Source organism: Botryllus schlosseri, chromosome 5, assembly GCF_051294905.1.
Source record: "Botryllus schlosseri isolate E-star chromosome 5, Bs_hap1, whole genome shotgun sequence".
Taxonomy (NCBI): domain Eukaryota; kingdom Metazoa; phylum Chordata; class Ascidiacea; order Stolidobranchia; family Styelidae; genus Botryllus; species Botryllus schlosseri.
This window is the reverse complement of record NC_137240.1, coordinates 18,614,223-18,638,117: the sequence shown is the minus strand read 5'-3', so window position 1 is coordinate 18,638,117 and position 23,895 is coordinate 18,614,223. Positions and strand designations below refer to the sequence as shown.

Sequence of the window (23,895 nt, the reverse complement as noted above, 5' to 3'; positions counted from 1 at the left end):
TTAGTTTTTGATCTGTATTTAGTCTGAATTACATATTTTAAAATCTCTTAGCTACAGTCGTAACCTTCCATGCCATCAAACTACCTGTTAGATTTGCTTGCATCCTGGTTGCGTTTTGTGATATGACGATAAGGGGGCGCAAAATCATTCACCATCATAAGGAGTGGGGCGTGTCCTAAAAAGTTTGAGAACCACTGATCTAAGGTAAATACTTAATATCACAGCGGGATAGCTGCACCGAGATTGACATAATTTGGATCATCAGTGGGATTTCAGATTGGCCACTCCATTTTTAATATTTTCAGTGATGTGCTTATAAAAAACGATTCGGGCGTGTCTTAGGTAGATTCGTTGTCTGTATGCGTAGAATGGGGGTATTTATCTACATTCTACACATAGTAGAAGCGTGTTTGAAGCTAACATGGTTATGATGCTGCCAGCATTGTGTGTCCTGGAACGAAACCAAAAGTGGAATTAGTAAATCTATGAACAGATCGCTGCTCACAGATTTAAATTTCAATCTTGTTCTAAGAATCGGGCCGACCGACTTTCATCTCTGTAGTTTTGACAAATTGGTTATTGAGGTCCGCCAGCCTATCTCGCCAGTATATGTTTCTGACACGTGTGCGTCAAAGCAATGTTTGGCTTGTTTTAAATAAGCACATATATTATCTCCATGTTCTCACTATATAATAAAATATCAATAATGCGTTTTGGTTTATAATCCCAACTTTATATAGTGCGGTCCGCGAATGGATTCAGATGTTGAATGCGGCCCGCGAGCTTAAAAGTTTGGCCACCCCTGCGTTATACTGTCATAGGACAAGATTCGTTAGCGAAGTCGCGAGTAAAACGCATCGGGACCAATGAAAAAACCGAAGTCGCGTGTGAATTGCGATACCGTGTGGTCACCGCATACGTGCTACCAAACATCGATGCTATTTAGCTGAGATAAAGACGAGTTTCAATAGGGTGCTTTTTGTAAAGGTATAGCAGCGATATGAACTTTGTATGAATTTTTTCTTTCAATTCGCCGCTGCACTGCATGTAAATAAAGGTCCATTTGAAATTTTCTGGGAACGATACTGGCGTCCACATCAAACGGAGTGAATAGCCTGTATTTATTTTGTAGAGATCGAATGTCGGAAAAGCGCGAGGAAAATTCAGTAATTAAATTTTCTGCCACAGTGACAAATGCAATGTTGCCACTGGGTTCGGAAAGTGAGCATAATTTTATTTGTACAGTAACATTCCCAGAGTCGCAATTGTACGAGATACTATAGTCTACCGCAGGGGCGGGCAACTTCTCCAGTCGGCGGGCCCGATATAGGAAAATTAGGTACTTGGCGGGCCGGATTGCTTAATCGATACATTATTCGCCCATTTGTCCACATATACAAATATACAATGAATAAATAGTATTTAATGAATTTATTTTAACGACAGAAATGTCATTTCAAAGCCATTTCTCGCCGATAATGACGAAAACAATGTGGATTTGAGAACAGCATTGTCATACAGCCGCTGCCATGTCTGCCTCTCTCTGATCAATTAGCACACGGTGCAATCTTTAATTTAGATTTCCAGGCGTTCGGTACCCCAAATTAACCAATATATAAATATATTTGGGTTGAGTACATGGTAAATGTCGATAAAGCAAGCCTTCTTGCTACAACGAACCTACGCGTAAGCTCTACTCTCGCACGCTGCGCACACACGTATGTAATAACTAGGGCGATTTTTTGACATGTCAAAAAAAGTCAAAATCAGGTCAAATTGTACCGTTAAGTCAAAAAATGTCAAATTTTTTTACAATCTTTAAATGTTTTAGCAACTGCATATCGTTTGTATCGTAGATTTTGCACTGTCCGTGAACTTATCATTTGACAGTTTACTGGTTCTAGGCCTACCGTTTAGACGGCCCATTGTCTGCTCATTGTGAATCATAAACATTGAGAGACACAGAGAGAGAGATAGGATATTTTTTTTCGCCTGCACCATCGAGATGCTTTGACGACGGAGTTGCGATACGGCCCTATGAGGTCATCAAGTTTGCGCCCCTGTTTTTTCTCCTCCATGCGATCCGTGATTGCTGAGCGCCTAGCCAATTTTCGCGCAATACCAATTTTCGAGTCTTTGGTATGACCGGGCCGGGGATCGAACCCACGACCTACCGCCCGAGAAGCCGGACGCACAACCATTCCACTATCTCGCTCGGTAATGAAACAAATTGATTGACATGGTGTTATGCTCAACGTACCGCCATATCCCAACTGAAGCAATACGGCGTGGGCATTGCATGGCTCTTATATCAAGAATCGCATGATGAAAAATTGTGATGTAGACACCATATCCAGGATGAAGCAACACGATTTGTCACCAGCAGTGTCAGCCAATAACTGCTGCTGTTGATACGCTTCTTCTCCATTCTTGGCTAGCTACTTAGTAAGGACTGACACTTTCTACCCGAGAATGTAGGAAAGTATCTTTCGTTATACTACAATTTTTTTTAAATTATTTCTACCATAATGCGTAATGTAACTACTGGAATTCTTCATAGGGCCAGTTTATTTATAACTTAAGTTCTTTCATGTAAAAATTTATCTGTTTTGGGGCAAAAAAGTTTTTTCAGGCAAAACGACTTCATAAGGATTGACAGTTCCAACCAGAAATGTGTAAAACACATTATGTAAGAAAACACCTAACTTGCATACGTTAGGTCAAATTTAGTCCAAATTAAGTTTTTTAAGGTAAAAAGAATGTCAAAATTTTGATTTTCCAGGTCAAAATCTACCGTTTTAGGTCGAAAGAAGTCTCTCAGTAATAACATACAGTCACTAAAATTTGACGTTTAGGCAAGTAGTGGGGAATCTCGGCAGATAAGGGCCGCGGGCCACATCATCATGTAAGACGGGAAACTGTCCGCGGGCCGGACATAATCCCGTCGCGGGCCGGATCCGTCCCGCGGGCCGTATGTTGCCCGCCCCTGGTCTACCGCCTTCGCACCAGTTTTATGGCGTAATAATAGACTAGTGCGACGTACTTACCCTATATCGTAACATTGCCATAATTTCTTCAGACAACGCAAACACTGCTACTTGATAAAAAAAAGGCGGGCCGTGACGTATTCTCGTGATAGTCAAGTATTTAGGAAATGATTATGTCTCGGGCTGGGCGATATCGCATGGCGGTCGTAGGTTGCCGACCTTTGGAGTACGCTTATCGATGCAAACGGTGTCCATCCGGTCAATACCGAGAATGCTATTACCGAGAATGCTATTACCGAGAATGCTATTACCGAGAATGCTATTACCGAGAACCTCAATACCGAGAATCGACATTACCGAGAATGGACACCACCGAGAATGGACATTACCGAGAATGCAATATATGCAATGCAGGCATGTTATGCACATGGACAGATCGTGTGTGTGCATCACGGCGTTGCCACATTAGGTATCGATTCTCAGGTATAAATTTCTCGACAACGTTCGTTAAATCAAGCTAGATTCTTGGCATTGGACATTCTCAGTAATGTTCATTCTCGGTAATGTCCGTTCTCGGTATAATATCCATTCTCGGTAATAGCATTCTCGGTAATGTTCATCTCGGTAATAGCATTCTAGGTAATAGTATGGAACCGATACAAACACATTGCTGTTTATATCTGTTTTGTTATGGTTTGTGGAAGACGTGCAAATTGTGAATAGAAAATTCAATTAGGATATAACCATTATCAGAAGCCGCCTAAACCTGCGAAATATATTACACTTTGATAACTTTATTTCAAAATGCAAGAAGTTGGACGCTTGTCCGCCAATTAGATAAATGATACATGAAATCTTAAACTGATTTCGAAATTTGAAACATATATTTTCTGCGAGTAATATAAAGTTCATAGTCTGCTTTTGATTGGCGTACATCATAATGCTGCAAGGTTTACGCCAGTGATTCTTAAAACCTGGTCGCACGGACACGTAACTAAATCGAAGTAATAGTTTACTATTTACTTTCACGACGAAAGATAGCGTAATAATGAAGCGTCCGGCATCTTGATCGGTAGGTCGTAGGCTCAATCCCCGGCCGGGTCAGACGAAATACACTGGTATCCGTGACTTCCCCACTTGGCGCTCGGCATTACCGCGATAGCATGGAGGGGGGTGTAAGACCCAGAAAGCCTTACAAGGATGTATGTCTGCACTTTCCTCGTCCAGCGGCATAGGCACATCATGCACACATGGTATGCATAAACACAGATTGTGTATATGTATATCATGAGTCGGTGTACATGCCGCAAAACATCAATGTCAAAATACATAACGTCCTTTCCTTTCCCCTAAGACTATGAAATTCAACCAACGACTGCGCGCAGCAGTTACGATCAATCAGCTACCTCAATCAGTGCTCATCGGTTTACTAATATTCATGCTCTTTACCTTCAGCCGCGTTGATATCAAGGTATTCCCTATATCAAGACCGTGACAATGCGGAGCATATTTAATCATTATAGTTTGTGGAAATTTGAGATTCCGTGATGGTTAAGCATATGGATATACACTACAGGCGGTTGATCCTTAATATGACGGAAGACAATATCAAATGAAACGCCTAGTATTAAAATTACCACCTGCAGCTACCGTCATGCACTTATCGGACTCATACAAGTCTACGTTGTGAAGGCATATCAAACTGCATCATCACCAGAGGAGACATATTTTCGTACAGAGGGACGCTAACGACGAATCACTTATATAGTCTGCACGGCCGAGTGGGAGTGATGGAAATTCTTCGTATGCAGAAATCTGACTAACTTTCAATGAAATAAAACTAACATGCTGTGCTGATTAATTCGCACACATATCAACAATGAGGAACGACCGTCGAATATGCATACAACAAATAGCATGACACAGTCACGTAAAGTCCTTGTGCATTATATTATCTTTACATTCATCGCATTTAACCACGCACAAATTAACACTAATACGAAGAGTCACTGTTAAACATTTTACATTAATTGCTACGCCATATCAAACTTCCTTATTTTCATGATTATCGCATAATTGGATATTCCCGCGCCCACTCGGTATTTCTGTGATTATGCATAGCTTACTTGGGCGTATCTGTGTATATTCACGGGAATATGGTGTACCTACAGTCAAGGCAAGATAGCTACATTACCAATATATGCATAACAAATCAGTGTTGCGTCTTCAGCACTACTAATACGAAGCGTAAACGAAGATGAATGATCGGAGCGTCATCGTTTTACAGTAGTAAACGTGCTAAGGGTTGTTCAGCAGTCATAAATATTCCTTGCTTTTCGTGATTTCCATCCGTTATGTGTTACAAACAGTTTTCCCTATTTCGTATTTCTCATTGCATCAGCGTGCATGTCGGTCAGAAACAAAATTGGTCAAAATAGGATAATATAAACCTTTCAGTTTACGGTTAAATACCATCAAGACATATCTTGTGCTGGATAAGCATATACAGTCAGTTGAGCCTTAATATCCCGGGATATAATATCAACTGAAATTCCTAGAATTAAATATACCACTTGCAACTGATTTCATGCACTTGTCGGGCTCGTACGAGTATACGTTATGAAGGCACATCAAACTGCATCATCAGCCGAAGAGACGTACTTTCGCAGAAAGAGACGATAACGACGAATCACATATAGATAGTCTTCACGGCCTGGTGTAAGCGAATTAGATAGTTTGAAGAACAAGACAGTCCTGTGTTTTGGTTCACTTTATGCAGCTCTCCTTGAGATGTAGAAAGTAGAGCAGAACCTGGCGCATAGTAGGTAACTTGAAATGAATGAATAAGACACCAAGATGAATATCCGATCAATTAGTGGCCAGACTTGGATTCTGTTCTTCGTTCTTCAACGAAGTTCTCGTCTAACTTTAGATTAGATAACTGCGATGGTGCGATAGGCTTCGAGCGGTAGTGAACAAATTTTGTATCCCACGCGACCAATACTGTAATGTGTAAGAATCACTGGCGTAACCGATGCCGTTGCAAGCTGCAGATATGCGGTTAGTGTGGCTCCTTGCTTGAAACGCTACATATGACAAAACTAAAAATGTTTGGCACGCTAGTTGAAAGGTTGCCGACCCTGCCACATGAGGGTGCCGTTCTTGCCAGAGGTAGAATCTAGTTTCCGCGTTCACGAATTATTTTCTTCAAATGAGGTCCTGCCATTTTCAAAAGCACCACATAGAAAAATCACTAATAGAAGAAATCACGGTTATCCAGGTTCCTCCTCGCCATCTCATCCTTGTTAGCCAGGAGTGGGCAGACTTTTGAGCTCGCGGGCCGCATTCAACATTGGAATCCATTCGCGGATCGCATTATACGAAATTGGGGTATTGATCTAACATTATATTAACACTTGATTATATAGTGACCGAGTATATTTAAAACAAACCAAGCATTGATTTGAATATAACGTACACGAGAATTTATAAGCTGGCCGTCCTCATTGTAAAAATTGGGGATGAAAGTCGGGTGTCCCGATTCTTGGAACTATAGATGTAAAATTAATTCCGTGAGCAGACAATGGGCCGTCTACAACGGTAGGCCTATAAAGTAGGCAAACAAAATATCAAATGATGAGTTCACCGACAGTGCAAAATCTACGATACAAACGAAATTCAGAGGTCAAATTGTTTTTGACTTTTTAAACAATTTTGAAAAACTTTGACCTAATGCTACAATTTTGACAATATTTTGACAAATTTATTCATTTCATAAACAAATCGTCCTACTCACGAAGAATGCACAAAAGGTGATGCTGTGTTCAGATGTAAAGATCGCGATGAGGCGTAGCCTGGAAGCGTTGCAGCTTTTCTTTCTTTAGTTTTATTAAATATTACAATTTGTCCTCCCATATTCATTGTTGATTTATTTCGTTTTTGATTATCAATAAAACACTGTTACAATAAATGAGGACTATGAAACGAGTGTGACATCGCACATGCTTTGATCGCCCGTGATTGATTGTTAACGGTCATTGTTCAAAGACTGCATGTTTTGTCGCCGTTTAAACTGGCGAAGAAGCGAGTCTTATTATTGCTTATTATTATTCGCTATTTTCTTGAACGTAACATCTGCACAATTTTCGTTGCGATAATTACAATCCGAAGTTTCCTGCCGCTAACTTCAAGTGATTGTATTGCATTGTTGTTGACATCACAGTCTTTTACGCAACTTCATTTCCGAGAAGAGTAGGGGGTTGGAGATCCACTCCCACCAAAATCCCTTGTTGCCTGTTTCGTTGAAGTTTCCGTTCAGATTGCTGCGAGCGCAGTAGTTATACCACCAGGCTCCTTCGAAGTGAGAAGCGCACGAATGTCCATCGTGATCCACGTCTTTCGTTGAGAATTTTGAATCGTTGTGATATACGAGAGAATCTTTGGTTGCATTCCCGGACCATCCGGAAATGTGTAGCCTGTAGAAGTCAGATTCGGAGCTGATGCTGAAGTTGCTGGAAGAGAACAGAGCTCTTTGTGACGTATCGAAAATGGAATATCCACAAGAAATAACAAACACCTGTATTTAGCGACCGAATGAATTCCTCTTTTTGAGATCATTTTGATTTTCAGCTCCGTATTTCCTGCCTTTGTCAATTGATGCATTGCTTCTAGGCCTGAAAGAAAGGAGATTGTCGATTACGAGCAGCAATTCTCATCGATCCCTCGGTGTACGTTATAATGAAAGTAAAGTAAAGGAAAGGACGTTATTTATTACAGTCCTTGATGTTTTTGCGGCTTCACCGACTCATGATATACATACACACGGTCTGTGCATATGCATATCATGAGTGCATGACGTGCATATGCCGCTGGACAAGGAAATTGCGGAAATAGCCTTGTACGGCTTTCTAAATCGTGCACCACCCCTCCATGCTATCCCAGTATTGCATGAGCGCCAAGGGGGAAGTCATGGATACCAGTGTTACTAATCAGATCTTTGGTCTGACCCGGCCGCGGATCGAACCCACGACCTACCGGATGCTTCACCATTACGCTATCTTGTCGGTATTGGTGGTGTCGAAAAACATTTACGTGTAAGAAGCACTGCAGTCATATCAAAGCACTTTTTGCGTAGGATTATTTTGAGATCCGGAAACGTTGACACTTTTTACTGATCGCAAAAGTACAAATATCGGAACACCGCTGATTCTAAAATTGTTGGGGAAGTCATGTTGTGTTGACTAGATAACAATTTAGGCTGGTTATAGAGGAGGCCACACTCACAAAGAGCAGAACATTTCTGATTTCCTGAAAAGGTAACACTAGAAGCGTTCGGTAGAAGCCACCGTTCTATCGCAAAACTATTGTTTGCGTAACATGATAAGGTGCCAATCGGATTTTTACCTTCTCAGTATCAAGCTTTTGGTGGCCCATGACAGAGTATATTACTCAGCGTTGACTCGAGTCATTTCGCAGGTCATACGACTTGATCATTCTGCATGACTTATTCAAGTCTCGTATATCAAGGCCGATAATTTAGAATCGGGACAGAAACTAATATTTACCTGTATGAAAATACAATCTAGATTTAGGAAAATAAATAGCCTTCAATATGAATGCGAAAACCTCGCTTCCAGAAATGAGTTGAATCTGATTTGAACTCGATACTCAACAGTATACTCCATGACTTGGAATCAGACTCTATAAGTCGTTGGTGAATTAAAAATGACTTGGACTTCGACTCGAGTCTAAACTATAAAAGTCAAATTGACTTTGGACTTGGAGCCTTGTGACTTGATTACAACGCTCACGCGACTACTTTGCAAAACTACTTACTTGAGTTGATTCAGAGCTTGTCAGCTCTACTTTAACTTGAAGTAGTTTTGACTGCTTCGAAAAGTACCATGCGCACTCTGACCATGGATATTGCACACTCTTATACTGGTGTAAAATATTAAATCGATGACGATTGCGGCCAAATGTAATTATATCATGGCAGACATGGTTCATGATCTGAGCGATCCTCTGTTACAATCGCAACTCTTCAACTAGATGACGTGTCCTTCGGTGATAACGTTTGTAATATTTCCCCACGATTATGACGGCTCGGCGCAATTCATGAGATAAAATAGAGCACAAAAGTTATATATGAGAAGTCATACCCAACCAATGATCTCCTTGCAAATCGCCGAATCCTTTCACGTAATCATCCCAATTTCTGTAGAAATCAACGTTTCCGTTCATTCTTCGCTGGAAAACCTTTTATGAAAATGGAAATAAAACATGACTTTCTTTCTGCAAAACTCGCCCGTTCAACTCACGGTCCAGTTTCCTCCATCGTCAGTTACGTCACAGAATACATTCGTGATTCCGACTACCGGTATGTCCAATTTAAAGACACCCCCAGAACCATTACGTGCTAATGCTGATTCCAATTGGGCGCCATCGCAACTTCTCCCTAGATCTAGAAACAATAGAATTCGTTCCATAATCTTCAATCGACGAATGACAACGATGGAAATCTCTCCAGCCTTGATTTTTCTGCACATGCTTTTCTCGGTCAGATTCATTGTAATAACCCCTTGAAGCCATCTGAGTCAAGTCATGTGACCTAAAAGCCTAGTAAACACTGTTACCATGGTCAAATCTTTATTCAAAATTGGTCAGTAACAAAGGACCTTTACTTTTAGGAATGCTCAAGTAGGTTATGCGAACTTGCATTACTTAATCTCAAGTGTTTATAACTTTAGACTGCCTCTGCTTGACAGTTTCCAGGTTATTTTGCTAAACTAGGTCGAGAATGCTGACTATTTTACTTAAATGGACATTGCCACCTCAACTTCAACTCCAGTACCTATGATGAATATTTCAGCCAACTTCGCCTGTAATACAGAATTACTAAAGGCAGTCGCTCGGTGACTATAGCCTTAAAATAATTAGAACGCAAGGTTCGCGGATGATGGCAGGTCACGAGTAGCAAATTACTACTGCAATATAGCGCGAAATTTTTTCATGGAAGGAATAGCTTCAACAGTGGTTTCATTCTAGTTTTATGCATGATGATGAGGGATTGGTCGCAGACTAAAGTAAATTTGAATCCTATTCTTCGCGACGGATTTCGGTTTACTGAAAATCCCTGCCCGAAATGATCGTTCGCACTCATTGATTAAATATTATAAAACAAACTAGCCGACAATATACCTGTTTTTGGTTTGGCAAGGTGCGATTCCAAGTCATTCGTTTTGATCCTCAAGGCGTTCAACTCTGAAATCACATTATTATTATTATATTCTTTATTCACAGTAAAACTGGTAGATACACACATAATCCGGGAAGCAACCTGCCCCCAAAGGAAAATGGCGAGATTGGAGTAAATTTATAAAATTTCAGTCATACATTCAAATTGTTATCCCAATGCAATACACGGAGAAGTCAGATTACAGAATTGCAGCAGATGAAGAATTGGCAAGGGTTACAGAGCAGAGGTAAAGATGATTGAAGATGAAGAATCGAAATTACAGAAATTATGCTGTGATTCACAAGTGTAATTTTAGTCCAGTGGTGCATTCAAGGCCTTCCGAAGAATGTGCACAGTGCCCAATAATGTTATCTTTTGGATCATGTCGAATCGAACGTTACCCGGAGTTTGTTGGATATGTCTCATGAGTTTTTTGCTCACGACCGCTGTAGCGCCAATGACTATCGGTACAATGTTTATTTTGCATCGCCACATTTTCTCACATTCCATTTTGAGGTCTGCGTATTTGGAGTGTTTTTCTGATTTTTTTTGCAGTAGGTTGTGATCAGCTGGGACAGCCAGTTCAATGAATAAGCATTCTCTTTTCTTTTTTAGTTTGACGATTATATCTGGGCGGTTGCTTCTGATTTCGCGGTCAGTTATAACTGGTACATCCCACAGAATTTTTACTTGTTCGTGTTCTGTCACTGGTGCTGGGCTGTAACCGTACCAGTTTTTTGTCGAAGTGGTGACGGTAAAATGTTTGCATGATTCAAGATGAATGTAGTGACCAATACTATTGTGTCTCCATGTGTATTCGGTAGCTGCAAGTGCACCACAGCCGGACATGAGATGTGCTACAGTTTCATTTTGGTTGTGGCACATTCTGCACTTGCCGTCCGTGTTTTGCTTCAGAATTCTTTTGCGATAGTATTTTGTAGGAAGCGATTGGTCTTGTGCTGCGAAAATGAATGCTTCGCTTGCCGGTTTCAGGCCAGAGCTGGATAGCCAGGTCCATGAAAGCTCGTCTACATGGGGCTGTGAAGTTAACTTCTTGTGCTGTCCATGAAGAGGCATCGACTCCCATATCGTTTCTCTCGTTTTGAGCGTTGCATTTTTGTATTGGACTCGTGCTGCTTTTGCTATTGTTGTGGGTTTAGCAACAGTGTTTTCTGCAGTGTACAGGTTACCTGTTTCCATGTTGACTTCTCTGACGTACTTGTTGTGACGATAGCTCAGAGATTTTGTTTTGCGCTGTTTGTCTTCCTGTGCAATGAGTTTGCAGTAAATGTTATCGCTGTTGTTGATGTACTGTGACAAGCCGATGATTTCTGTTTTGAAAGTTTGTTCAATTTCTTGTAGTCCTCGACCACCTTTTTTCTGGGGATGTACAGTCTTTGTGTATCAGATTTTGGGTGATGCATGTGGTGCATTGTCATCAGTTTTCTCATCTTGGTGTCCAATTTTTTAATTTCATCTTTGCGCCGTTCACCACACCAAAGCTATATCTCAAGACAGGCACTGCAAGACTGCTTATGGCATTGATTTTGTTTTTGGAATTGAGTTCAGTTTTGAGAATTGACTTGAGCCTGCTGATGTATTCTTTGTTTAGATTTGATTTCATTGCAGCATGTTTAATGTTGTCGCTTTCACAGATCCCTAGATATTTATAGTGATCTTCGGCATTCAATTCTGTTATGGTTTCGTCCATTTTGAAGTTCATGTCGCCAGTGCTGGTGGCTCTTCCACGTCGTATGGTAAGTTTTGAGCATTTATCCAAGCCAAATTTCATTTTTATATCTTCCGAAAACTCATGAACAATTTTCATTTGGTTATTCAGGTCCGTATCGGATTTCGCATACAGTTTCAGATCATCCATGAACAAAAGGTGATGAATCTTTTGACCTTTTGCTGCTTTTTTCATCACGTATCCTGTTTCATTTTTTCTCAGCAGCTCACTGAGTGGAGCTAAGCTGAGGCAGAATAGAAGTGGTGAGAATGAGTCACCTTGGAAGATACCATTGCATATCTGAATTGTACAGGTTTCTGTTTCACCTTGGTCATGTTTGATCAACACTTTTGTATGCCAATTTTTCATTGAATTTTCAATAAATCTGATGATGATCGGATTCATTTTGTACATACGCATTGTTTTCAGTATCCGCGTGTGAGGGACTGAATCGAAAGCTTTTTTGTAATCCATCCATGCCATGCTGAGGTTAGTGTGTCTCCTCTTGCAGTTTTCAAGAATGGTTTTTTCAAGGAGCAGGTGGTCCTTACAGCCAAGGGCGCCTTCCTTGCATCCTTTCTGCTCAGGCGGTAGAAGATTTTCTAGGTGTTTGTAGCTTCGTTTTGCCAGGATTTTGGTCAGTGTTTTGTACATGGTTGTCAGGCATGCTATTGGCCTGTAGTTCTTGGGGTCGGTGGTGTTTTCATTTTTTGGAATAAGATAGGTGATCCCTTGTGTGAACCAGGCTGGGATCTCGTGCGAGCTGGTTGAGGATAAAAGCTCATTGTAGGTCACCGCTAGGTAATTATGTGTTGCAGTTAAAAGTTTTTGATCTGGTCAGGACCAGCTGCTTTCCAGTTCAGTGAGCTTTTTAGGGCCTCCTTGATTTCTTGTTTTGTGATTTCTGACCATTGTTGTTCTGGTGTTTGTAGATAATCAGTGTGGAGGTCTTGTATCCAATTTGCATTTGAGTTGTGCAATGCTAGTATTGTGCAATGCCAGTATGCAATGCTAGTATTTTGCTGCTGGTAATTTTTTGATTTGACTTTTGTTTCATCATTCGAAAAAATTGTCCAGGTTTGCGAGCAAATAACAAATTTTGGCGATATTGTGTTTCTAGTTTTTTTATATCGTTTCAATCGTTGTGCTTTTGCGCATATTCTCATTTTTAATTCTTCTTGCAACATTGTCACTTTTTCTGTTGACTGCAGTTTGGTTTGGTGCTCCAGTTCTATTCTTTTTACGTTATTTTTTACTTTGCGGGAAACATTTCCTTTTTTTAGTTCTGCGAGTGTCGCAACGTCACACCTTAGTTTTGCGATTTTGTTTTCAATTCTGCGTTGCCAAGCTGGCGTATGCCTTCCCCTTTTTTGCTGACAGTTCTTGGTATTTTGCAGTGCCTTCTGAGATAACTGCCGTAGTGCTAGAAATGAGGTTGTTGATTGTTGTCAAGGGACATTGTGGTCTTTCTCCTTGTTTGTCATTTAGAGTTGCAGGTAGTATGGTTTCTGACAAAATTTTGTTCGCTACTGCAATATCAGTTTTCTGTTTCTTTGTAATTTGTAAGTCAGGTAACTGCACTCTGTCGTTTACATTCAATGTGGATTTCATTCGGTCGATGATTTGATTTTTGATCTCCAATTCTAATTCCGTGTCTATGTCGCCATCGTTAGGTGTTGTTGATTCATTCGGTTGCTCGGTGGTATTTTTTAATTCTACTTCTGCGATGTTCGGGTCATCAAGTGACTGTTGGGGGTTCAGGTCATCTTGGCCGAATTGCAGTTCCATTGCCTCAGAGTTTTCTCTGTTTTTGTTACACATTTCTCCCTCGATTTCTGCGAGTTCTTGTTCAGATTATTTTTTATTACACAACGTCTCATTGTTGCCAGGGTATGGCAGTTATGGTTGGAGAGTTGTTCGTTCTCTCTTTCCATTTTTGAAAAGTTTCATCGGTTACTCCTGCCGAGTTTTCAAATTTGGCTAAGAAGTAACATCTCATTATTTTTTTATACTCTTCTTTACTCCATCTGTGTCTCTTCTTTTTTTCTTTTGCAGCAGAGCTGTTTTGTGAGCCACAGTTCGGTGTTGCACAGGCGCCATGTTGAGAAATATCTTCTCTTTGGTGTTCCTGTGTGGTCGGAGTTGACGAGTCCTCTGGGGTCTTCCGCTTGGTCCCACGGCGGGTACGTCCAGGTGCGATATATCCAGATCGTTTCGCAGGCATCCACAGCAGTGATGCGTCAGTTCAGAAGTTAGGTTAATTTAAAGTAATTATTATTATTATTATTATTATAAATGATATTAATTCTATGTATTATTAATATGGTTGAACGTTGTAGTGGCGCTTATCTCCCTTAAGGGTCTGGTGCACCACGGTCTGAAATTACCTCCTGGTATAAGTACCCTTGCAATGTAATTCAACCTCGTCTATATACTAATCAAATCTTAAAGGATTCTACGACATGATAGCACGAATTCAGCCACAGGGGTTAATAGCTCGGGCTGGACCAAGAGGTTATAAGTCGTGAATGGGATGTCATGATTACGACATGACTGAATGAGAAAGGACCGTTGAAAATCATATCTTGCACAATTCAGTAGAAAATAGTCGACGGTTTCGGCGATATGACAATGGAGACATAGCAGTGTTGGGATGACTCGAGTCATGACTTGACTAGAGTCAGACTCGAGTCAACTTTTTCGTATGACTTTACTTGACTCGAGTCACTTTGCAAAAATGACTTGACTTGACTTGACTAGGCGCTTCAGAAATGTGGATTGACTCGTGACTCGAAGCAAAATTTACGAGTCAATTTCAAGTCATCAAGTAAACGGTGTCGATTAAATCACCCTATATTAAGTATGTTCGGATTGTTCGCGATACGCCGGTGTGACTTGTGAGAGCATATAGTTATTCACTGACTGTACGTTTCACTGATCCTCCATTGTTATATCACAAATAAATTGACCGCAAACGAGACGATCACAGCTTACGTCGTCGTAGTAGATTAATCTAATAGCGACATATCTTTGTTTCAAAGACGACTCAGTGCTTAGATTGTGCTTTACGCAGGACTCACCTTTACCAATCCCCTTGATTAGTTTAAATCGAACGAACATAGTCCATGCGTATATAATCACACTGATGTGTTATAGATGGACGTAGTGAATTGTACCATATCGATTTGTTTCAACTTTTCGAGGCTTGTATTCTATCTTCTATTTGGGCTGATAATAACAGACTGTAACATGTTGCTATGCAATTATTCACGTATTTTATTGGCAGTTCTACGTGTGCGTGACCGATGCAAGTATATTTAACTTCGTATTCGTTATTTGATTCAAGACAAATGGCCAATTAATCTGTCTTTCACCCAGTTAGCAAAATGTAATGACTCTGCATCATCAATCCTACTTCGAAAATTCAATTTGACTTGAATTGTGACTTGACTCGTGACTTGACTTGACTTGACTCGACTTGACTCGAGTCACCTCCAAAAAACGAGTGACTTGACTTGACTCGAGTCACCTTGAAAAATCGATTGACTTGACTCGAGTCAAAATGTGCAATGACTCGAGATGACTCGTGACTCGAAGGTAGTGACTTGATCCCAACACTGAGACATAGCGGAGTATCTGAACATCCTATTTGGAACGAATGGGCCTTAAGCCTACAATGGCCGGAGCGCAGACGGAACATGATGACCTCGAATTGCCGACATGCATGCATTGACGGGAATTTAATTGAGATGCAACTATGGAAACGCTTATAATGTATCCCTTTATCTTCACATGCGTGCAGTTCCTGCCAGAGAGTTCGCGAATCACATAGACACTGATATAGGTGCCGGATTACCAAATTGGAATATTTGATGGGGCATAGGGAAAATCGGCCTTTTTGAGATTAAATATTCATGGAAACTGGTACTCTCAATCATACAAGTTCGGATTGTATGTGGTATTTCGACTCCTTCGGTTCTACCAGGTATACATGAGTGTTTATCATAAGAGAAGTATGAGAATGAAGAATATTGACTTAATAGTGGATGATCATAAAGCTGAAAATAGGAATGGTGGAAATGACGGAGACATTAGGACCTATATCCCGGGCATGGTATGGTATGGTATGGAACGAGAATTTTCCATACTCCATACTTGCCTTACTCTCTCCATACCATACTTGCAATTTTCCATACCATACCAACATTGTTCCATACCATACCAACATTGTTCCATACCATACTTGATACATATTCCATACTTTCAAATACTTCAATATCATAAGTATAGTACCTTTTATAGCACCTATATTATTGATATTTCGGATGCCAATATTGCTTAAACTGGCCATGGTTCGAATCTAATTCCCGGTAATAGTTTTACAGAGTCTGTTTTGGTGAGGTTCAGTTCACGGTGGTGAGGTGCCGTGTACGTCTACTCTACAGCTTCCGCGAGAAAAACGAGATAGTGAGCAGATTGTTATCTAGGACTGTCCATAAAAGGGACTGGCAACATCCGGTCCGCGGGCCGGATGCGGCCCGCAACAAGATTTTTCTGGCCAACGGCAGTTTCCCGTCTTACATAATAATGTGGCCCCAGTCTGCCAAGATTCCCCCTACTTGCCTAAACGTCACATTTAAGTGACTGTATATGTTATTATATAGGTGTGCGCACTGTGCAGCGTGCGAGAGTGGAGCTTACGCGTAAGTTCGTCGAAGCGAGAAGACTTGCATTATCGGCATTTACGATGTGCTGAACCCTAATGGTTAAGCGTCCGGCTTCTTGATCGGTAGGTCGTGGGTTCGATTCCCGGCCGGGTCAGACCAAAGACCTGATTAGTAACACTGGTATCCATGGCTTCCCTGCTTGGCGCTCATGCATTACTGGGATAGCATGGAGGGGTGGTGCATGACTTAGAAATCCGTAAAGGCTATATCTGCACTTCCTTGTCCAGCGGCATATGCACATCATGCACTCATGGTATGCATATGCGCAGATCGTGTGTATGTGTATCATGATTCGGTGCATATGCCGCAAAAACATCAAGGAGAAAAATAAACTACGTCCTTTCCTTAATGAATTGATTCTTGGTAAATTTTGGGTACCGGGCTTATCAAACGCTTTGAAATCTTAATTAAGGATTGCACCGTGAGTTATTTGATCACAGAGAAGCAGACACGGCGGCGCCTGTATGACAATGCTATTCTCAAATCAGCATTGCATAGTCATTATCGGCAAGAAATGGCCTTGAAGTGACATTGCTGTCGATAAAATACATTCATTAAATACGATTTATTCCATGTATACATGGGCGAATAATTTATCCATTCAGCAATCCGGCCCGCCAAGTACCTAATTTTCCTATTTCCGGCCCGCCGACTGGAGAAGTTGCCCGCCCCTGCTCCATAAGGATATCATCTTATTTCCGGTACATTGGCATGAGACACATGCAAGTTTAAAGTAAATACTCGCAAAATAATTTATAATATAGGCGCACCCATAAAATATCCCAGCTGCAGGCGATCAATACACTGCAGCGATCTGCGTGATTATTAGTACAGTATTTGGTTGCGGTTAGCGTGGCGAGAATTCCAAACTGGATCTACCCCACTCCCTGATCTATAATCCTAATGCGAGGTCGTTTGAAATATGACCAATAAGATATCTCGTTATGTAAATAGTATATAGATGTGCGGACAATGTTTCGGAAGAAATGTAATTATCAATCACATTGAGCATTTAGTTCGTTGCATCATGATTACTTGTAAGCTGTCGTCACTCAAGGAATGGGTTAGTTGGAGTAGCCTACATTACCAATTATTGCGTCACATGATAGACTATATGCTCGGAGACGTCGTGTCTAGACTCGAGAGAATATCGGATCAACATTACTGTTGTCATTATTACATCACAAAATCATGTCATTCCAAGTGCTCCTAAAACCGTTGCACAAGCGTGTATTTGTTCCTACACAGCGTTCAATAGTTCACGTTTACACATAAGAAAAGCGATCGTATTCCGTGAACAACGAACAACGTACGCTTCATGAAGCTTGCACAGATCACGATAAAATGTATAAAACACCAAAGTATGGAAATATCGTTCTATACCATAGATTAAAATCTTCCATTCCATACCACACTTGCATTGTTCCATATCCCATACCAAAATATCGATCCATACCATACTTTCATACCACACCATACCATGCCCTGCTTATATCCAAACATTGTGTTGCTGTTTAGGATGTAGCTCTACTGATAGGGACGGATAGTCGGAGCGCTCATGTTCGATACTTAGGAGAATAAAGATAAAATAGGCTACCACATGCCAATATTACAACGAATTTTTCATTATTCGAGGATTCCTGAACTGTTTACATCACCGGGCCAGAACAGTGGGAATGACAAGAGTTTTGTTTGCTGGTGACTTGGCTGGATTTTAGTTAATAGCTGGAAACTAGTATAGAAATAGCTTTGAAAGTTTTTGTGAAATGAACCGTTGTTTTAATCAGAGTGATGCCGGATTCATTTCATTTGAAATGTTAAACAGCAGCGTTAAAGAGACTAGGTCGAACTGTTACTATGACCTAAGACAGTGGTTCCCAACGTGGGCGATATCGCCCTCCAGGGGGCGATTTGGCGGTCCAGGGGGGCGAAAATGACGAAGGGGGCGACAGGGGGCGAAAATGGACAAAGGGGGCGACGGGGGGCGACAATAGCGAAGGGGGCGATAGGGGGGCGATGACGGGTCAAAACGGCTGACCTTTTTTTTTTTTTTTTTTAGTCAACCCACGGAAATTTAGTTACAAAAGTGTGTCAAATTAGACATCGAGCCGAAAATTTGACCTTTTTTTTTTTAGTCAACCCGCCGGTGATTACAGTTTGTATGCCCAATTTTCGGTACACAAAATTTGGGGGGCGATGATCGGTGTTGACCTTGAAAAGGGGGCGATGGATCGAAAAAGGTTGGGAACCACTGACCTAAGAGGTGAAATGAAAGAAAACCGAGGTTTGAATTTCAATTGAAATATGTAAGTCATGCCTAATTGCCTACATTGAAATTGATGAAAAGTTTGAAACCTCTCGTCGGAGTTGCGTATTCCCTGGCAAAAGCCTTTGGGCTGATTACTAGACTCCAGATTTCCAATTGACCATTACTGTGTAGAGTGGAGCAAATAAGCAATTTAAAATTAATAGGACATTGCACTTTAAATATGTAATGGTCGCTTATTGAAGTTGTTAGTTTGAAATCTTCTGTCGGCAGTCATTTTCCTCATAAAGTCAGCGTATTTTAATGACAGCGGAAAATAATCGTGAAATGCACCGTTCCACTCCATATGTCACTGTACAATTGAAGTCACTCATCATTCGACATGAATTTGTCGAATCGCTGTGGGGACCTTTCTTTGCATTATAATGCATTTTTTATGGTGGATATATCCTTGAGAATTTCCGATTTTGCCTTAATTTTTTAGATCAGGAGACATGTATACCGGACGCTTATAGCCTACAACCGAATCTCGAGTCTGGTGAATGTAGATGTGTTGCAAGTTGCAATTAGAGCAGGGGCGGGCAACTGCTCCAGTCGGCGGGCTGGATATAGGAAAATTAGGTACTTATCGGGCCGGATTGCTGAATCGATACATTATTCGTCCATTTATCCACTTACACACGGAATAAATCGTATTTAATGAATGTATTTTAACGACAGCAATGTCACTTCAAAGCCATTTCTCGCCGATAATGACGAAGGCGATGTGGATTTGAACACCATTGTTATACAGGCGCCGCCATGTCTGCTTCTCTCTGATCAATTAATACACGGCGCAATCGTAGTGTCCTATAGTTAGGGCTACCATATTTTGGAAATCTGAAAAGAGGACGCTTTTTCAGAATTTTCAGACGTGCAAACCGGAGGAGAATTCTCAAAAGATGGTAAATTTTTCCCACTTTGTGGACGGTTGACTAAAAAAAGGTCAACTTTCCACTCAGCTCCCGAAATACCCGCCAGAGCGTCACTTAGGTGCTGACTTACAGCATCTCAGTCGAGTTTTGATATAAATATGACCAAAGAGGAGAAGAGGACAAAATCTCAAAAAAGAGGACAAAAGGGAGTCCTCCCAGGACACTTTCAGAAAAGTCAAAAAAGAGGACAAATCCTCTTAAAAGGGGACGTATGATATCCCTACCTATAGTGACAGGCCTGCCAAGCGCGAAATTTGATAAAACGGCTATCAATCGAAAGCTACTGCGGTACTAATTGCGTGAATATAAGTTTTATTCTGCTCGTAACTATCCAATATAAAGCCTCGAATGTTGCATTGTAACGGAGTGTGGTATTGTGACGCAACAATGCCGTCTGAGAGCAAGCGAGAGCAGCGCAAACCGCAAGCGTTGGTCATTGCTGCGCAACCGATTAAGCATTCCCACTTTCACTTTCGTGTGCCCTTGCTCCTGAGCTGCTCTAACGGCATGGTTGCGTCACAATACTTAACTCCGTTACAATGTAACATTCGAGGCTGATTTTTTAGTTTTTTTTTTTTTTTTTTGGGGGGGGGGGGGGGGTACCAGGGCCACGAGCAGAATAAAATTTATATTTTCGCAACCACTACCACGGTAGCTTTCGATTGATACCAGTTTTATCAAATTTAATGCTCGGCAAGCCGGTCAAAAATTACCGTCAAATTGCCAAACGGAGAGTGTGACGTAGACCAATTTCACTGAGCCGTGCGGGACACTGTGGTCCAGACATGGGGTAATCGCGATTAGTAATCGTAATCGATTACAACGATTACAGCATTTTCAAGTAATCGTAATCGCAATCGATTACATTCGAAAAAAATCCAAAGTAATCGTAATCGTAATCGACTATACATCACATATCCAATCGATTTCTTTGTGAAAGTATGATTACTTTTTATTTGTACAATGAATATGACATAACCGAACATTCCTGAACAAGGAAGAGATATTATACCAGGTTATTGATAGCGCAAGCAGTTGATTTTCAAACGCCACTGCTCATTATTACGTCAGAAGTATTAGCTTTGCTCGTCCTTGCGTTATCCACCAGGCCGTGTTATTTTTGGCATATGCCAAAACTGCCAAAAATAGCTTATTTTTGGCATTTTTCAATTTTTATTTTTGGCAGTTTTGGCATCGACCTCTAAATAGATATTTTCAGACTCGAATTTGTTATAAAAACGCTTTATTTGGGTCAGTTTATCAAAAGAGACCAAAAAATTTACAGCATCCAGTTATAATCAGTACCAACAAACAATAAGAAGAAAAAACCTAGCGATTACATAGGTAAATAATATCAAACGAAACCACAATATGGAAAGAATGTTGCGAGTCCTCCACAAAAGGTTTTCAGAGCTTCAAAATTTTCGGAGGGCCGAACCGGCTTCCAAGCATCATGAAAAGAAATCACCGTGCTAGTGCCATCGATCTCATCGCGGAAATAATTTTCTTCCCGTTACTTTTCCAGGAGTTCCCTGTGTTGTCTCTCAACACATTCTATTTTGTAGCCCGACCATCCCATCTCCATCAGTCTACCGATATATTTTAGGAGGACTTTTGTCACGTCAGATGGCTTTAATATTACCAACTCGCATGGAAGAGTCCTGGGAAGGTTAGCTTGTTTAAGAACGCAACAAGACTATCTGGCAAAACGAGACTGCAGATCAGAAATAGCGAGACTGTTTGTTGCGTCACAATGCAAAAATCGTGGTTGAATTTTGGGGTTCAAGATCCATGAGCAGAATCCAATTTATATTTTAGTAATCAGTACAGCGGCAGCTTTTCATTGATACCCGTTTTATCAAATTTAGCGCTTGACAAGCCGGTCAAAAATGGCCGTAAAATTGTCTTTGGACAAATGGAAAGTATGGCGAAAACCAAAAGCAGTCAGCCGTTCAATCTCGCTGTGCCCACACCATTTAGGACACCATGCTTTCACCCCTAATGGGTGGGCTGGTCCCAGACTACGAAACGAGCCCTTCACACACGCTCTTCTCGCTTGTAATGCGGTCCTGTTAACACAACACCATGAACAAAATACACTATTGACAGGCCGTGTTAATTTTGGCATATGCCAAAAATTAAGTTATTTTTGGCATTTTCAAATTTTTATTTTTGGCAGTTTTGGCATCTGGCTCCTGAAATGCCAAAAATAACACGGCCTGGTTATCCACACGTAGTAAATATATATTCGATGTACATTGTTGTGTGATTGTTAGAAATGTGTAAGTCATCCTGCATATCAGGTTATCAATACACTCCAGACGCCACTACCTCGCTGCAAGATAATAATCACCACTCTGCCTAGTTTCAAATAGTAGGCTAACTTATGTATTCATGTTTGGTTATGCTTATAGTTAAACGCAGTTTGACCGATGCTGCTTGGCGAGCAGTAGGCCTATCTATGTAGTATACGTATGTATTGTACGTACACCGGACAAAGATTTGAAGTTTTGTACTCGTCAAATAAAACATTACGATGGTTTAAATCAACAGCTGCGTTTACATATCATAACCGACCCGTTCTTTGCCGTTTCTCGTAACGGCATAACGGCAGCTTGCAGTATCAGTATTAAGTGGAAGGTAGAATTTTAAGTTCACTTTATCTTATTCTCATGTGACTACTTGAAACGGGCGCCAATCGTAATTTCACAATTCTTCACTCGACATTTATACCTGTCGCCATAGTCATCCGCTTATACACCATGTTAGCGTGGGTTGTAGGTACAATCAGGACCAAAACAGCAATTCGTCCCCCACTCCAAACGTTGGTATTTGTAAGGTTGTAACCAAGTTACAATGTTCCGAGTCACAAGTCAATCTCACTTTTATAGTTTTGACTCGAGTCAAGTCGATTCATTTTCAATTCACCCCCGAGTCTAGTCCGAGTCCAAGTCAGCTAGTATAGGGTCGAGTCCGAATCATATTTTGTGACTCGAGTACGAGTCCAAGTCGTTATGTTCACAGATCAGTTTTCTGATCCATCCGGTTCAACCCACTTTTTTCAACTCTGCTCGAGTGACATAGACTGACTCGTATTCATAATATAGTAATTTTCATCAGTTTTCACAGTTTACGGCCCAATTTCCAAGTATCAGAACTGATAGTCGAAATACAAATTATGTAGTAACTTTACTATTCTTCGAAGTTACATGGAATGTCAGTCTTGGCCGTTCTACTCTCGAGTCATATGACTTGGTTCCAGTCATGCAAAAATGAATCGAGTACAATTCGAGTCAATACAAAAAATGACTCGAGTCAAGTCTAGTCACCAAAAAATCGCGACTGGAGTCATTACAACCCTGGGTATTGGGGCTCCATAGGGTGGTCAGTTTTCAAGTTGATGACTGAATATCGTCAATAATATTGGTAATTGCATTATCTTGCTATTCATTCAGATTTACCGGTAGAGCTGGGGGCAAGTAATTCATAATTATAGCATCTGGTATCTTGTTATAATTTCATTATTGTATGTTGCTAATTCGTGACCTCCCGCTTTTTATATAATCAAAAGATACTGTAGTCGCCCAAACGTAGCAGACTAAAAGAAAAACTTTCGTGAGACGCACACACAAATTGTCATGTCTTCATTCCTCTGTGAGTGCTCCGGGTGGCATTTGCATTGTTGGGGCTCAGATTGGAAGGACCGGACTATTCGTCACGCCCACAGAGCACGGCTACTGACAATGGACACATACCCAACGTTTTGGCCAAGGACATTCTTTGGTAGCACACTTTGTGGAATTGCATGTTGGCCTAAATTGCATACGTCTTTTTGTGTGTCGTGACGGGGTAATGACCGCCACCGAAATGCCTATGCCTATAAATTATGCATGCTTTTTTTTCTTGAGGGGGAGAGGTATGCATTTTAAAATCAAGCTACTTAGAGACATTAAATCCCGAAGCTCGAAGAAAATT

General features: G+C 40.9%; 1 protein-coding gene across 1 annotated transcript in view; it reads right to left on the bottom strand.

The window, feature by feature from the left end:
* Positions 1-6,407: 6,407 nt before the first annotated feature.
* Positions 6,408-23,895, bottom strand: part of LOC145439847 (fibrinogen-like protein A) — a 38,602-nt gene continuing 21,114 nt past the window's right edge. The window contains exons 4-8 of the mRNA XM_080317496.1: positions 10,188-10,250; positions 9,308-9,450; positions 9,149-9,245; positions 7,564-7,660; positions 6,408-7,498 (exon numbers count right to left, since the gene is read on the bottom strand). Of these exons, the coding sequence (XP_080173622.1) occupies positions 7,204-7,498; positions 7,564-7,660; positions 9,149-9,245; positions 9,308-9,450; positions 10,188-10,250 (695 nt within the window). The 3' untranslated portion in view covers positions 6,408-7,203. The remainder of the gene's footprint in view (positions 7,499-7,563; positions 7,661-9,148; positions 9,246-9,307; positions 9,451-10,187; positions 10,251-23,895) is intronic.